At 35.0% G+C, this 17,211-nt stretch overlaps 1 protein-coding gene across 2 annotated transcripts in view; it reads right to left on the minus strand.

Moving 5' to 3' along the window:
- Positions 1 to 7,165: 7,165 nt before the first annotated feature.
- Hil (peptidase hillarin) overlaps positions 7,166 to 17,211 on the minus strand; it is a 135,038-nt gene continuing 124,992 nt past the window's right edge. For both annotated transcript variants that reach the window (XM_089100811.1, XM_089100812.1), the window contains one exon: positions 7,166 to 7,869. In XM_089100811.1, the coding sequence (XP_088956937.1) occupies positions 7,489 to 7,869 (381 nt within the window). In that variant the 3' untranslated portion in view covers positions 7,166 to 7,488. The remainder of the gene's footprint in view (positions 7,870 to 17,211) is intronic.

The raw sequence follows: 17,211 nt of genomic DNA on the forward strand, positions 1-17,211 counted from the left end.
ATTTTTTCAAGCATTGATCAATAAGATCTGATCAATAGTTATAAATTGAGCCTAGTCAAAAATTTAAATTATCTATACTTAGGGCCTTTTAAAATTACCAAATTTTCAAATACATAATCCTAAATTATCAAATCAACTAGAAAAAACAAAACCATTTGTTCAAGCATTGATCAATAAAATCCGATCAGTAGTTATAAAGTGAGCCTAGTTAGAAATTGAAATTATTTTTACTTAGGGCCTTTCAAAATTACCAAATTTTCAAGTTCATAATCGTAAATTACCAAATCAACAAGAAAAAACAACTAACCATTTGTTCAAGCATTGATCAATAAGATCTGATCCATAGTTATAAATTGAGCCTAGTCAAAAATTTAAATTTTTTATACTTAGGGCCTTTTAAAATTACCAAATTTTCAAATTCATAATCCTAAATTACCAAGTCAACTAGAAAAAACAAAACCATTTGTTCAAGCATTGATCAATAAAATCCGATCAGTAGTTATAAAGTGAGCCTAGTTAGAAATTGAAATTATTTTTACTTAGGGCCTTTCAAAATTACCAAATTTTCAAGTTCATAATCGTAAATTACCAAATCAACAAGAAAAAACAACTAACCATTTTTTCAAGCATTGATCAATAAGATCTGATCAATAGTTATAAATTGAGGCTAGTCAAAAATTTAAATTATCTATACTTAGGGCCTTTCAAAATTACCAAATTTTCAAATTCATAATCGTAAATTACCAAATCAACAAGAAAAAACAAACCATTTGTTCAAGCATTGATCAATAAGATCTGATCAATAGTTATAAATTGAGCCTAGTAAAAAATTTAAATTATCTATACTTAGGGACTTTTAAAATTACCAAATTTTCAAATTCATAATCCTAAATTACCAAGTCAACAAGAAAAAACAACTAACCATTTGTTCAAGCATTGATCAATAAGATCTGATCAATAGTTATAAATTGAGCCTAGTCAAAAATTTAAATTATCTATACTTAGGGCCTTTCAAAATTACCAAATTTTCAAATTCATAATCCTAAATTACCAAGTCAACTAGAAAAAACAAAACCATTTGTTCAAGCATTGATCAATAAAATCCGATCAGTAGTTATAAAGTGAGCCTAGTTAGAAATTGAAATTATTTTTACTTAGGGCCTTTCAAAATTACCAAATTTTCAAGTTCATAATCGTAAATTACCAAATCAACAAGAAAAAACAACTAACCATTTTTTCAATCATTTATCAATAATATCTGAACCATAGTTATAAATTGAGACTAGTCAAAAATTTAAATTATCTATACTTAGGGCCTTTCAAAATTACCAATTTTTCAAATTCATAATCCTAAATTACCAAGTCAACTAGAAAAAAAAACCATTTTTTCAAGCATTGATCAATAAAATCCGATCAGTAGTTATAAAGTGAGCCTAGTTAGAAATTGAAATTATCTATACTTAGGGCCTTTCAAAATTACCAAATTTTCAATTTCATAATCGTAAATTACCAAATCAACAAGAAAAAACAACTAACCATTTGTTCAAGCATTGATCAATAAGATCTGATCCATAGTTATAAATTGAGCCTAGTCAAAAATTTAAATTATCTATACTTAGGGCTTTTCAAAATTACCAAATTTTCAAATTCATAATCCTAAATTACCAAGTCAACTAGAAAAAACAAAACCATTTGTTCAAGCATTGATCAATAAAATCCGATCAGTAGTTATAAAGTGAGCCTAGTTAGAAATTGAAATTATTTTTACTTAGGGCCTTTCAAAATTACCAAATTTTCAAGTTCATAATCGTAAATTACCAAATCAACAAGAAAAAACAACTAACCATTTTTTCAAGCATTGATCAATAAGATCTGATCAATAGTTATAAATTGAGGCTAGTCAAAAATTTAAATTATCTATACTTAGGGCCTTTCAAAATTACCAAATTTTCAAATTCATAATCCTAAATTACCAAGTCAACTAGAAAAAACAACAAACAATTTGTTCAAGCATTGATCAATAAGATCCGATCAATAGTTATAAATTGAGCCTAGTCAAAAATTGAAATTATTTATACTTAGGGCATTTCAAGATTACCAAATTTCTCAAATTCATAATTCCCAGTTACCAAGTAAAAAAAACAACAAGCCACTTGCTGACCAACAACATGCGATCAGTAGTTATAAGTTGAGCCTAGTTAGAAGCTGGAATTAGTTATAGATAAAGCATTTTAAAATTACCAAATTTTCAAGTTCGTAATTCAAAATTACCAAACCAACTATAAAAACAACAAGCTATTTATTCAAGTATTGACCAACATGATCCTATCAGTAGTTATGAATTGAGCCTAGTTAGACATTACATAAAGAAACTCACTCTTGGGGCTCAACCGAAGTGTACAACCGACGTTACCAAACCAACTATAAAAACTACAAGCTATTTGTTCAAGTATTGAACTAGATCCGATCAGAAGTTATAAATTGTGACTAGTTAGAAATTGAAATTAGTTTTACTTAGGGCTTTTCAAAATTACCAAATTTTCAAATACATAATCCTAAATTACCAAATCAACTAGAAAACACGGCAAACCATTTGTTCAAGCATTGATCAATAAGATCCGATTAGCAGTTATAAATTGAGCCTAGTTAGAAATTGAAAGTAGTTTTACTTAGGGCCTTTCAAAATTACCATATTTTCAAATTTATAATCCTAAATTACCAAATCAACTAGAAAAAAACAACAAATCATTTGTTCAAGCATTGGTCAATAAGATCCGATCAATAGTTATAAATTGAGCCTTATCAGTAGTTACAAATTGACCAACAACATGCGATCAGTAGTTATAAATTGAGCCTAGTTAGAAACTGAAATTAGGTATAGATAAAGCATTTTAAAATTACTAAATTTTCAAGTTCATAATTCAAAAGTACCAAACCAACTATAAAAACAACAAGCTATTTATTCAAGTATTGACCAACATGATCCTATCAGTAGTTATAAATTGAGCCTAGTTAGACATTACATAAAGAAACTCACTCTTGGGGCTCAACCGACGTGTACAGCATACACATCATCGTTAACCCTTGCTCCCCTCCACGGCCTTCAATAAATCATCAGTTTAGGTAATTAGTAATAAGGAGGGAAATGGTATCCATGAAGCATGGGGTTATAATATCGCAAATATAGCTATATTATTTACCTTGTAATATTAAAGCGAAAATTACATTGCGCATTATTTTAAAGCCATTGACAATAAGAATAAACTGATTGGCCCAAAAACATCAAAATAGGTTTTTATTTGAAATGTTTATCATATGAGAAAATTAGGTCATTTAGAAGACCCGAAAAACTGTTGGTTTTCTTTAATTTTAAAAGATAGTAAATGTCAGAAAGGGCCACGGCTAGAAAAATCTTTGTTTTTAGGCTATATAAGTTTTTTCATTAATAATGACAAGGGTTTAACGGGGTATCGGACTTACTGGCTACATAAGCTATATGTGCAATAATGAGTCATTGGTCCAAATACAGGATCCGATTATGAGTTAAAAATTGAGCCACCCCGAAGCCAATAAGTTTACCTTCTTACCCTCTTTTCAAAATTGATGAAAGCACTTGAGTGACTTTTAACTTTCATGTTATAAGTCAGTAACCATAATTAAAAGGATTGATGTTCGTCAAGCGCAGGCAATGTGGACGTACCTCTGCTTGGTGATACGGGTCCCTGAACCCGATTGTGGCTGCCGCACGGCCAAGGACCTTTGTGATCATGAAGCGATACTTATGAATAGACTGGGATTGATATTCCAAATAAGAAAGAATGGTCCGATTAAATCGTTTTTTTCAAAAGCTAATCTGCCAAGTCACATACCCAGAGTAACTTAAATAGTTTTTCCGAACTCAAATTAAAAAGAGATCAAGTGGCTGCACATAACTTTTTAGCTGAAGAAACCTTAATGAAAAATCATCAGCACTGAAAGGATCCCAAACAAAAACTTGGCAGCCTTGCTAGCGGTTCAGAGCCACAGAATGTGTTTCAAAAAATACATCGCCTATTTTTAATAATCAGTTCGTGTTATCAAAAGCTGATTTAAGGTCCAAGGGAAAAAATTAGAAATACAATTTTTTTTACACAAAAATTAAGGTATAATTCAATCCCACTTTATAAGGCTATAACGAAATTATGGCTAGGCTAGTTTCATGGTGAAAGATGACAAATTGCCAATGGTTGCTCTTTTTGGCCATCCACATGAGGTCAAACGAAAAGTATGCAGTCCCCGCTTGGGAGCGAAAAAGGTCATAAAAGATGTTTTTAAGGCAATTGAAACTACAGGGTAGGGGAGTGAAGCTTTGAATAGATTTAGACGGAGGAGGAGCGTTGGTAGCTGTGTTGGTAGCCTGGAAGCTGTGCAACACCAAACCTCAAACGGTTTGGTGTTGCAATGAGTTGTTAATAATAATAGTAGCATTTACTCACAGTCAAAAACAAAAATTAAAAACGGGGAAGTAATCAGCTGTAATTGCTAAGATCGTCTAGAGGTGAATATCCTAAATGATAATTAATTATTTATTATAATTCCAAAGCACTAAGAAATATTACCGTGTAAAATAATTATTAAGACCTCACTGTCTTCCCATCATTCTGCCTACCATAACAAGTTAGTGAGGGATTTTCTGAAGACATTGATAAAAAATACAGACTAAGGGGGAACATACAACAATTTGGTCTTAGCTGAGCCTTTATGAGGTAATGAAGCTAATGCTCTGTTTAAAGTTTATATGCTTTTTTATTTTATTTTTTTTTAGCTATATTATTTCGTTAATTACGTTTTTGCGTATTTTGATTATTTCGTAATTTTGACAGCTTTATTTTATTTACAGCTTTTTTTTATTTTCATCACTATTTTCAGAAAATTCCTCATTAACTCCTTATTTTATGAAACCCATTTATTCAATCTGTCTTATTATTAGTATTGGCCTGTCACAGAGCAATTACTTCTATTGCACCTGTATAATAGACATGGCCAGTGGCGTCTTTTGGGGAGGGGGGCAGTTGCCTCCCTCCAATAATTTGGAGAAGAAATTATTATATAGCCCATGCCCCTTGACTCTCCGGATTTAGACCCTCCCCCCTCCATTATAAATGCTCGAACAACACCCCTGGATGTATAGCATATTTGTGGTATCTTTGTATCTATGTGGCAGCTATTAATATTTCTGATAGCAATTTTGGTGGCGGATAATTTTTGGCATACCAACCCTAAGACTGAAAGAAGTTTTGGGTCTCAAGTCCCACATTAGTGTGCCCAACGGGCTATCCAAATTTGACCAAACAAATAAGCGAGATAGAATGAAATGATTATAGCCTCCTTTGCGTCCTGGATTCCAGTGTCCTGGGTGCCTCTTGCCGCACAGGATGATCTAAGATCTAGGATGAGGCAATCCAATATGATAATTTTAAGTATTTGACATCTTTTGCTGGGTTCGTTTGAATTTTAATGGTCCATATCTGTATTAGCCTATTAATGATCCTGTAAATCAGATTAAAACATATAGGTTTTATATGGTCAGAGAACGGATTAAAGAGGGCAGTTTATTAAAGCTGTCCTTGATAAGTTGGTGGGTAGTGGTATGGCAGCTTAAAGAGGGCAGCTTATTAAAGCTGTCACTGAATATTACAATGTCTTGTAAGGAATTAAATGAACTGAGGGGGGTGATATAAAAGGGAGGAATTGGCGGATTTTATATTAGTCGATAGAGGTTTTTGGAGATTAATAAGTTGGGAAAGTTGGTGGGTACAGCAAGACCGTACCCAGGATTTATTTTGGAGGGGGTTTTACTCAAAGATTTTTTTTCGGGGGAATGGGGGGGTTACCCAAAAAAACCTCAAAAAACGCATACAAAATTTGTTTATATCCATTTTTGTTACGTTTCTACGAGTCAAAAAAGCCTTTCGGGAGGGCTTCAAACCCCCTACCCCCCCTCTGGGTACGGCCTTGGGTACAGGTATTGCAAATAGGGACCATTTCATGTAATTGAGCTATTATTTTGGATTTAAGGGTGTGTTTTTGCTTTTGAATTTTATGTTGTTGTGAATTTTTATATTAACAATGGCCTATAAAGGCTTTTACTGCTAATTTATATCATCATATCATATATGGGCTCAATATAATCAAACATTTCTACGTGAATATTGATTTTTTTTTCTATTATATTTTTAATAGTCTCTTCCTAACACTCGAATGTACAATGTGAGCAATGTAAAATAAATTTTATACTAAGAAAAAATTAAATATATCTTTGGGTGCGGTCCAGAATACAACGATAATTAATAATAATTATTTGTTATTCGGTCCAAGACACTGGATAATACAAAAATTATGGGTAATTTGTCTTATTATAAGTAAAAACAAACTACAGTTACAGACCTTTTCTATATCATAACATTGGCTTCATTTTACAAAAGTTTAAGGGGGAAATGCAGTTACCCCCTAGGAGAGGGGGCAAAACAAGCCAAAGGGGCAGATGTCCCCTCCTCTTGCCTCCAAATTGATGTCACTATATCATAAGCATTTTTGGTACTAAATTTGTTATCATCTTCCATTTTAGGGTGAAGGTAATAACTTATTAACAATGATCACTAGCAATAATCAGTTCTGGAATACCCCCTTACAATAATAAAATTCTAATAGCATAAAGCCTCGTCTTAATTGTCATCATTCACCCTGTCAGCAGCATTTTTATTGGTGGATCGTTTTTGGACAGCCAGCTATAATTAGGCAGCCTTCGAACATTTCGAAGGCTCTGATTGGCTGTCCAGTAAAAGCCGGCCTTGCTCCTGGCAGGGTGAATTATGTCAATCAAGATGAGATTCAATGTTTTTTCGCTATAGAAGGTGCGTTCTAGATCGAAATTACTATTATTGATAATTAGTTATTTGCTATTATTTGCGTCCCAAAACAGTGGATAATACAAAAAATTATATCATATTATATATACATTATATTCAGGGGCGTCGTTGGGGGGGGGGGGTTGGGCAAGGATTGCAGTTGACCCCCCCCCCCAATAACTTGTAGATAAAGATTATTTTATAGCCCATACCCCTTGAATATCCGGATATGGACCCCTCTTGCCCCCCATCCCCTCCCCCCCAATAAAAATGCTGGAGCTACGCCCCTGATTATATCTTAGGTAATGTAGGTGCAGTAAGAGGTAAAGTTTTAGCCTAGGTTTCTTATTATGAGCATATAAGGGGTTGAGTTCGTAGTTATTAGTCCTTTTAGGATGCAGGTAATAACAAATGATTAATTATAACTAACGGTAATTGACTCCTTGAAAGCAGACTAAGTCTCTAACGGACTAACACGGGTACAGTACAATATCATAAAATACCTTGAACAGCAGAATAGAATAATTTGGTGACAAACGTTAAAATTACAACCATAAGCAAGTCGAAAAAAACTTAAAATTTCTATTCAGTGCTTTTTAGATCAATTCCTTTTGGAAGAATTCACAAGGTACTTGCAGCAGTGAGTTAATAAATGTTTTTCATTTGGGCCGGATTCTGGAAGTCCAACTTCCCTTGTATAAATATCCATTCCGTATTGCCCTTCTTCAGGAAATGTCAAGTTAAAAGTCACAATGTCATCGTTAACAGAATGGGAAACATATTTGGATAGTTTCTTTTCCTCCATTCCATTTTTGTGCAGCGTTGCCATAAAATCTGTTAGAGGCCGAGACATTCGAAACTGTATTTCAAGATCCCGACCAGAGAATATTAAAGCGTCTGGATGTGTTACGGGTTGAAGACCAAAAAGCCGAGTGGCTTTCACTGGGCCCCATTCACCACTTGCACAATCCGGAAGTGGTACCTGTAAACGTAAGACTATTAGCTACTTGGCTTCGACAACAGTCAGTTTAAACTAAATAAGTGAGTCCATGAATTTATTTGGGGGGTATTCTACCGCCAAAGACTCAACCAGTTAATATTACTTGAAATAGCACTATTTGGGGGTGTGTTATAACATTCTATTATTTTGTTTCTATAGTTTTCTAGTGATTTATGGCTTTCTTTTAACGTATACGATGGATCAACTCATTAATTGTTCTCTTAAGCCTTAACAGGGCAATTCAAGCAAACATTTTTAAAAGATGTAAATAGCGAGTTCCTGTGGCAGATATAGTTTTCTCCTTAGAATCTTCTTTCCACAAACACTACACATCCATTTCTAACCCAGAAGAAGTGGGGTCTTGTTTTATCAATACACTTTACGGCAGCCAAAAAAAGTTACGTCTCATAATAATTTGACGCCAGAAATTTCACGACATAAAAATTTTGTCTAATCTTCGCAAGACCCTTCAATAATAATAACAAAAGCAGACAAGGGAAATTCACTTGTAGTCATGGATACGTTAGATTACGACAACAAACTTTATTCACATTTAAAAGACACAAATACATATACTTCCATGACTCACGACCATACTGATAAGTTTGCGAATAAAATTATAAACGAATCAAAGCATCTAAAAAAATGGCAAAATCACCCTACAACTGTATAATAAATTTCTCCCCGAGGTAGCTTTTGCCCAAAGTTTTACGGTTTACCGAAATTACATAAGCAAGGCATTCCCTTAAGGCCAATTGTAGCATGTACGAAAGCCCATCCTTCCAATATTGGAAAATGGTTATGTACAGCCTTCAAACCTTTGCTCTATTCGCAAAAATCGTACATATGTAATTCGGTAGATTTAGCGGAAAAACTTAAAAATGCTAGCATTTCAGAAAATAAAATAGTAAGTAGTTTTGACAGAGTTTCTATGTACACAAATATTGATGTAGCAATATCTGAGCAGTGATTAAAAAATAGAATAGAAGAAAACTATCATTTAATTGAAGATGCAACAACATGAATAGATTGCGAGGTTTTAATGTCCCTAGTCAAAATTTGTAATAAGTATTCAATGTATTTTCAGTTCCGTAATTCTTTTTATCAACAAAAAATGGTCTCCCTAGGGAACACCGCAGTAAGGCGTCATTGGCGCCTTACTGAAAACTATATGAGTCTTGAACAGTCTTGGAAAGTATAAACAAAATCAAATTGAATATTAGATATATAATGATATCAATTGTTGAAAGATCCATCAGGTCAAGATTTGTTTTTTTTCACTGTAATTTTTATTTGTATTTTCAATGCTGTAAGAACTGGAAAAGAATACATTTGTAATACGAGTAATTCGTTTTCAGTGAAGCACCAATGAAGCAGAAGGCTTCAAGTTTTTGCAGTTAAAGAAGGGGACGGTATCCAAATTTTGTTTGTAGTGAAACTATAATTGTCTTGACCAATTTTGGAAAGAACTAATAAATTAAACTGAATATTTGATGTATAATGATATTAATTGCTGAAAGCTCATCAGTTCAAAATTTTACTGTAATGTTAATATTTATCTTCAATATTAAGTACAAAAGAAAACATTTGTAATATAATTCGTTTTCAGTAAAGCGCCAATGACGCAGTAGGTTTTAGGCTTCTGCAGTAAAGCGATACCCAAACTCTAGTTTGTAGTTATTTTTATTCGATTCAAACTTGATTTGCATACTCAATTTAAGTTTCACTTCTTTTAAGATTTATTTATTCATTTACATTAATATATATTGTATGTTTGTTCGCATTGATTGTTTATTTAATTTCTGTTCGTTTTAAGTTTCATTTATACTTTAATAGCAAAATGTTTCTTTTCGTTTTAAGATTGATTTTCATATCCAATCTAAGCATTACTCGCTTTAAGATCTATTTATTAATTTATATTATTACTTGTTTTATGTTTTTTGCTATGATTGTTTATTTAATTTCGGTTCGTTTCGGGTTTCATTTATTCTTTAATAGTAATTTCTGGTCGTTTTGAGTTTTGAATTTTAACAAGTATTTGTATCTCCTGAGATTAAGTTTAAAATGGCCTTTACTTTTCTTTTAAAAACTTTTTTTTAGGAAAGTTTTTTTTAATTAATTGTTGTTCGTTTTTGATTGCGAAAAGTCTCAAGTTTTTATGGCATGGGGGGGGGGTTGCTTACTGTCCGATTATTCTTGACTTTAAAAAACGGATCTAGAAATGTTAGTTGAAATCAAATGAGACTTTTTTCCAAGTATATACGATTATCTCTTTGATATAAATCTTGTGTATGTACAATAGACAGCTTGCAGAACCTGTGGAATGCGATTGACAACAATGAATGGATTGAAAAACAGCAAGTTTAATTAACACAATCTTGCGTTAATTAAGTAAATTATATTACTTTAGACTACGTTAGGGGGGCTCCCCCTCGCCCCTCCCCTGGATCTGCCAATGCCTTACACTCTCTGTTTCTTTCCTTGTTGGGGAGGAGAGCAGATGCCTAATAGGTGTGTGTTAATACCAAAACATTCTAACTCTCATTGGGCCTTGGGGGGGGGGGGGGGGGTATCGATCAATTTTGACTCGTAATAGCTGGACTAGAACTTTCTATTTCTAATCAAATGAGCCCTCTCTGAAGTTTAAACGAGAATCCCTTCCTGCCCTCGTGCCTTGGGTGGTTTTCTCGACGCCATAATTTTGTTACTTAACCTTTCAACTATTTTTAACAAAACAGTATTTTTAACCCTTGCATATAAAGCAGTTCTGGGGGGAAAATAATAAAAAATATTGAAGCTATATAAGATTTATTCATTATTTATGTTTGCACCGGTTATCTTTATGTTTGTAAAATAGGTAATTTAAATTTCTGTTCGTTCGGGGTTTTGTTTATTCTTTGACAGTAATTTCTGGTCTTTTTGAGTTTTAACTATAATAAGAATTAATTTCTGCTGGTCCTGAGTTCAATATGGCTCTTTACTCTTCTTAGAAATTTTTTTTATGTAAGATTTTTTTTAATTAATAATAATAAAACATTGAAGCCTTATGGCCTTTGCTATAGACAGCTTAATTACATGCCTCTGAAAAATCAAACCTGATTTGTTCACGCAACAATGAATGGATCGAAATAATAGCTTCTAAAAACAGTAGCTAGGTTATTGCATTTGTTGATGCAGAACGAACAGGATCGTCTTGATTAGACTATTTTTCGAATTTCTTGTGCCAGAATAATTTAGCATTTGTCATAAAGTATGTATTTTAATCTTATTTTAACAATGACTGTAATTTTAAGTACTTTATAAAAGATTTTCTATATAGTCTGCCCATACAAAGCATTATTTTATTAAAGTCTCTGGGGTTGGGGCAGCGTAGTTGGCATACAGAAGGAAACTTAAGCGTAGACAGTACGAGACGGGGAGGGTGAGGTTGGAGACTCATCCAATACGGGGCGGACCTTCACTTATCTCCTCCGTTCCCGATTTAGGAGATTAGAGAGACTCTTTGGGCTGTAGAATGTTGAACCGTTTGAGTTGTGGAAGACGTTAAAATACTCAAAAATACTTTATATTTTTAGTTATCGCAGAATTGCTTTCATAGATTGTGGAATGGTGATCTCCCTGGCCCATGATTTGGGTGAGCCTCAACTCATAATATGCAATTTTGATTAATTGTTCCGTGCTATGTGTATATATTAAACTATATACGTTATTTTGAGTTATACTTTTATCGCATTGCGTTCATTTTTAAGCCTTGAGATAAAAACTGAAACCTTAGCGTAAACAGTGGTGGGGGGGGGAGTCTCCCCCCTCATATGCATAATTGAGCAGCCACTGAGAAAGTAATACAAATGAAAATAATCTGTCTTTTGAAAATGTCTTTTTTCAAAAGACACGAAAATAATCGTCTAAAGGAACCTGAAGCGCTATCTTTATCGAATGGGTTTAGTCGTCCCCTCCCTGAATAATTCACATTTGGAAAACTCACCCCCTGGGAAATTCCCCCCCTCCAAGAACATTTTCTTTTCCAGCTGATAATTCCCCTGCGTTAATTTCCACCCAGCAGAAATCTCTCAGCCGTTGAATATGCTCCCCCAAACATATTCCCATCAGATAATTTCAGATATTCATAAAATAAAATAAAATTTATTTTTCCAGGGGCACTTTATGTGGAAGAGGTGGTCGCATAAACTTTGGAACGGGGTTCATTGAATTACAAAATTACAAGTTATAGTGCCTATTGGATGTGTGGGCACCGCTGGCACCACTTATTGGAGGTTACCGTGCGGGGTCACCCCTTTTAAAGGCAAAAATGGCACGAAGAGTTGCTATGCCACTTACTGGAGGGGAACGATCCCTCTTTGGCCCCAAATTAGTGGGATTTCCGCGGTTACTCCAACGGTTCCGTATACTAACGTGATCGGATGGTCTATGGCCACATTTAAAGCCAAAGTTTACCGATAAGATTTCTAATTAACTCTTTTATATTCGACCTAAGCTGAAACGTTAAAAAGAGTACATAGAAAATGCTTACTCTATTCACAATCACGTGGTATAAAATGAACTAATTAAAAAATGAACACTTGCTCCTGGCCCCCTATCCGCGTGCTCGGCGGGGGTTACTAGGGTTGTAAATGAATCTTTCCAGCCAATCCTAGGACTACTAATTTACTGGTCAACCGCCCTAACTGCGCAATTTTTCCCTCGCGGTCTATTAAGCACGTACGCAGTTAACAGGACCCAAAATGGCGTCAAAAAATAATAGGAAAATTAATATTTATTACTTAAAGAAGGAAAATAATTAAGGGGCCCAAAGAAATGAATCTGGGAGGGACATTTATCTGACAAAACTGGGACCAAGGGTTCCAACACCTCCCTCCTAAGATAAATTGCCCACATCCCCGTTGGATTGGCTGGAAATTCAAACACATTCAAATTAAAATAAATTAAATTAAAATAAACACTAAATTTACTTTTTATCTTCCTCCTGTCTTCCAGTTCTTCCAGGGTCAGTTCTTCCTGAGAGTTCCTGCCGTGCGAGGGTTTCTGCCCTGCCGAGTAGTATAGGGTAATCTAAAGTTTTCCTGATGTATCAGCAGTTCCTCTTCCTCCTTCGTTGGACATAAGTGCAGGATGTCGCCTTCGGGACTCGTTGAAATTGAGTGTGCACAGCATAAATTAAAAACAAAAATTTTCTTGCTCTCACGAATTTACATTTGAGAGGAGCAGAGAATCAGTTTCTGGCACATGTGATGATGTCAGCCATCGTGAAAAATTGGCTGCACAAGCTTCTTAATTTCCATCTGTGGAAACAACCCCACATCTCAATCAAAAAGTAAATTGCCCCTTGGCATAATTTCAATTAATCTAAGGCCGAAAATGCAAAGGCCTATGACAACGATAAGGGTACTGGGAATGAAGTAGAATTTTGAGCGAACCATGAATCGCCTTTTTTCTGGGTTCCCTCCCCTGGGATAATCAAATGCAGAATATGCGTTGATGCTAATTAAAAATGAAATTTGGATACATCTCCCACTGAATACAATTTGCCGGGAATAATTGTCGATTCCCATGAATAATAACAACTATGAATAAGGTTACTGGACAAACGTGGGGGTGAAGTATGAAGTGACTGTGAGAGAGTAATACCCATGGACTACAGATCAGAAAGGCAAGATCTCGGTAAAGGGATCACAACGGGTCTGCCAGTTGTGCATTTAGTAAAAGGACAATCTTTTGCAACTTCCCGCGGGGGATCTTCCCCACGGGCTTCCTCCCCCTCGAAAAGGAACAAACCTTCTTTTGAGTTGATCATACAAATATTAGATTTTTTCGATACAACCCAAAATTCAGTATCCCCAATCTTTCCGTAACTCGTTGTTGACAAGTCAATTCTATGTCATGGGTCTTCTCCTCCCTCCTAATTGTTTCCGTTTTATTGTAATTTTGCGATTTTCCCTGTGGGTCTTGGACCTCGTTGTCCCCCCTATTATCTATGTTTTCAAGGCTTAGCCCATCCAACATTTTTTATTTTTCGCCACTGCAGGCTGAATCTCCAAATCTTGTCTCTTCTTTGCATTCCTCTTTTTGTCTCTAATTTTTTCAATTCTGTCATTCGCGCAAAATAATAAATCACCGTTATATCTAATTTAGACTCCAGTGTCCACTATCTTTGCCTGTATTTCTTTATTGTAGTTCCGTCTTGCATCTTTTTTCTCTCTTTTAGTCTTCTTTACTTTTACCGCAGAAACAAATATTTCGTCATCAAATGGGAACTGAACTCCGACATTTGGTTTTTCGTATTGTACTAAAATTTATTGAACTCTACGAGGAAAAGCGCGTACAATAAATTTCGTCTCATTTTTCTCTGGTACAATCAGCGCTTCCTTCTGGCCTGTACTTCTTAGCGTCTCATATTCATTAAACGTGTCCTCAAGTTTTCTATTATCTGCAAATTTTCCTGAAAAATCAATTTCGCGCGCCTTATTTTCAATATTATCTTGTCTATTTATTTCCGCATCCCATTTTTGTGGATTATCAACATGTTGAACCCGAGTATTGAATATTTCGTTTTCCCGATAGGGTGGCACAGCCTTCCCATTTGTTTTATGGGCCGGTTCACCTTCCCGCCTTGTCAACGAAGTATCATGTTTTCCCGTAAAAGTGTTTAATGTTTGGTAATTTTTATTTTCTCGCGATTGATTCTTAGACAAATTATAATGACTATCTGACAGCCTAGAAGTTAGTTGTGATAAAATCTCACTTTCTGGAATTCCCCAGCGGGCTTCTAATAGACCTATCATGGTTCTTTTAAACTCTTGGTGATGTATTTCTTCTTTCTCCCTAGCTATTTTATCATTCTCCTTTTTTCGTTCTCTGGCTATTCTATCATTCTCTATGAAATTTAAAAGTTGTTGTGTCATATCTATTCGAGTACTTTTTCGCGAGCCCCTGCTGAACCTCGATTTAATACTGCTCCTTCTACTCAGACTACTTTGATTCCGTCAGTCATTATTTCTTCTTAATTCATATTCTGAATCTGTTCGTTCTTTATTCGTCTTGTCTCTTTCTTTATAGGCTGCTCTAGCTCTTTCGTACGGTTTTCTATTCTTTCTAATTTCATCTTTCTCAGATTGCATTTTCCCTTATATTCTCGGTGCTCTCTTTCAAAGGCCTCTATATTTGCCTTTCTTTCTATTTTCCTACTTTTTCTATGGGCTTCACTCGCCCTTCTCGGTCTTGAGTTCATCTTATCTCTGTCCGACATTATTTCAAAATTCCATTTGTCATTATTTCTTCTCAATTCCTTTTCTGAATTCATCTGTTCCATATCTGTACTATCTCTATCCCGCAACTTCCCTTCATTTGGCACAGCCTCTGAGGGATGAGTTCGTCTTGTTTTTTCATATATTATTTCTTCTTTGTTTATTTCGTACCCTCTCATTTTACCGCGTATACTTCTTTCCGATTATATTATCTTTTATTCAATTAAGGAATCTTGGTAAGTCAAAAAACTGGCACGCAGAAATTATGGTATGCAATTACTATTGTGAATTATCAGCTCCGTGTAATAAGATTCAACAATTTTTCAAAAAACCGGAATGTTTAGACTTCATTAGTGACTAACAACTTTTTTCACAACAAGCAGTTGTACGCGAGCGAAATATATCTCCGAAAAACGAATTAACAGGGGTTGGACAAGAAAATAATCAGAAAAACCACGTGAATATTTCACTAGTGAATTAGCTGGACTAAAATGAAACAAGGGAACTACCCTGTAATGCAAATCACGTATCCCTCCTGGATACTCGTATTCCAAATATAATATCGTCCTGGGCAGATTACTCAATAGGACAGGTGCTTCCCACCTTCCTTGTCCAATATGCGCTCAAACTGACAAATTCTCCTAATTTGCCGTCCTCGATGTTCTTATAACCTTCGTCACTGAAGAATATCTCTAAGTCCGCCAATTCACTCAAATAATAACCAAACTTTCAACGTTTTCTTGTCCGTCCTTAAACCCTGTAATACTTTTAAATACGGAGACTCCCCCACTGTAGACTCAACTCATTAATTTCACGTTATCCTTTTTCATTTTTGTCTAACAAGGCCCACAGCCCATTATAGACTTTCATAATTTTATTAATTAAATGCGTCATTTCGTCTTTTTATATGTCACCACAATAGGCTACTGTCTAGGCCAAATTAATCGTCTCTTCGAAAACGTGGAATTCTTTTATTATCAACGCTGTTAATAATTCCTGTTCTTGCTGCCACCACTTATTGAAGTGTGTGGGTACCGCTGGTACCACTTATTGGATGTTTACCGTGCGGGGTCACCACTTTTAAAGGCGAAAATGGCGCGAAGAGTTGCTATGCCACTTACTGGAGGGGAACGATCCCTCTTTGGCCCCAAATTAGTGGGATTTCCGCGGTTACTCCAACGGTTACGTATACTAACGTGATCGGATGGTCTATGGCCACATTTAAAGCCACAGCTTACCGATAAGATTTCTAATTAACTCTTTTATATTCGACCTAAGCTGAAACGTTAAAAAGAGTACATAGAAAACGCTTACTGTATTCACAATCACGCGGTATAAAATGAACTGACTAAAAAATGAACACTTCCTCCCGGCCCGCTAGCCGCGTGCTCGGCGGGGGTTACTAGGGTGGTAAATGAATCTTTCCAGCCAATCCTAGGACTACTAATTTAATGGTCAACCGCCCTAACTGCGCAATTTTTCCCTCGTGGTCTATTAAGCACCTGCGCAGTTAAGAGGACCCAAAATGGCGTAAAAAAATAATAGGAAAATTAATATTTATTACTTAAAGAAGGAAAATAATTAAGGGGCCCAAAGAAATGAATCTGGGAGGGACATTTATCTGACAAAACTGGGACCAAGGGTTCCAACAGTGCCCTTACACCAGGGACGGATCCAGGACTTTTTTAGGGGGGGGGGGAAATAGGTTGATCCGATAGACTTGTGTTCGGAGCAAGTTTAATTAACGCAATCTTGCGTTAATTAAGTAAATTACATTACTTTAGACTATGTTAGGGGGGGGGCTAGTTGCCCTCCAATCTCTTTTGACTCTTAAAAAGTGAACAAGAAATTTCAATTTCCAATCAAATGAGCCCTCTCTAAAGTTTATACGAGCATCCCTTCCATAAGAAATAATAAGAAGAATTCGGAGAATCCTTAAATTACAACCCTTGCCCTGAGGGCTTTGGGAGAGTTTTCATCCTCAAAGACCTAATTTCCAGAACTTAAAACTACTTTTAATAAAATGGCTGTCTCAAAATTTGATGTGTTTGGGGAAAAGGTG

Source organism: Artemia sp. Qi Xiang Cuo, chromosome 14, assembly GCF_049724085.1.
Source record: "Artemia sp. Qi Xiang Cuo chromosome 14, ASM4972408v1, whole genome shotgun sequence".
Taxonomy (NCBI): domain Eukaryota; kingdom Metazoa; phylum Arthropoda; class Branchiopoda; order Anostraca; family Artemiidae; genus Artemia; species Artemia sp. Qi Xiang Cuo.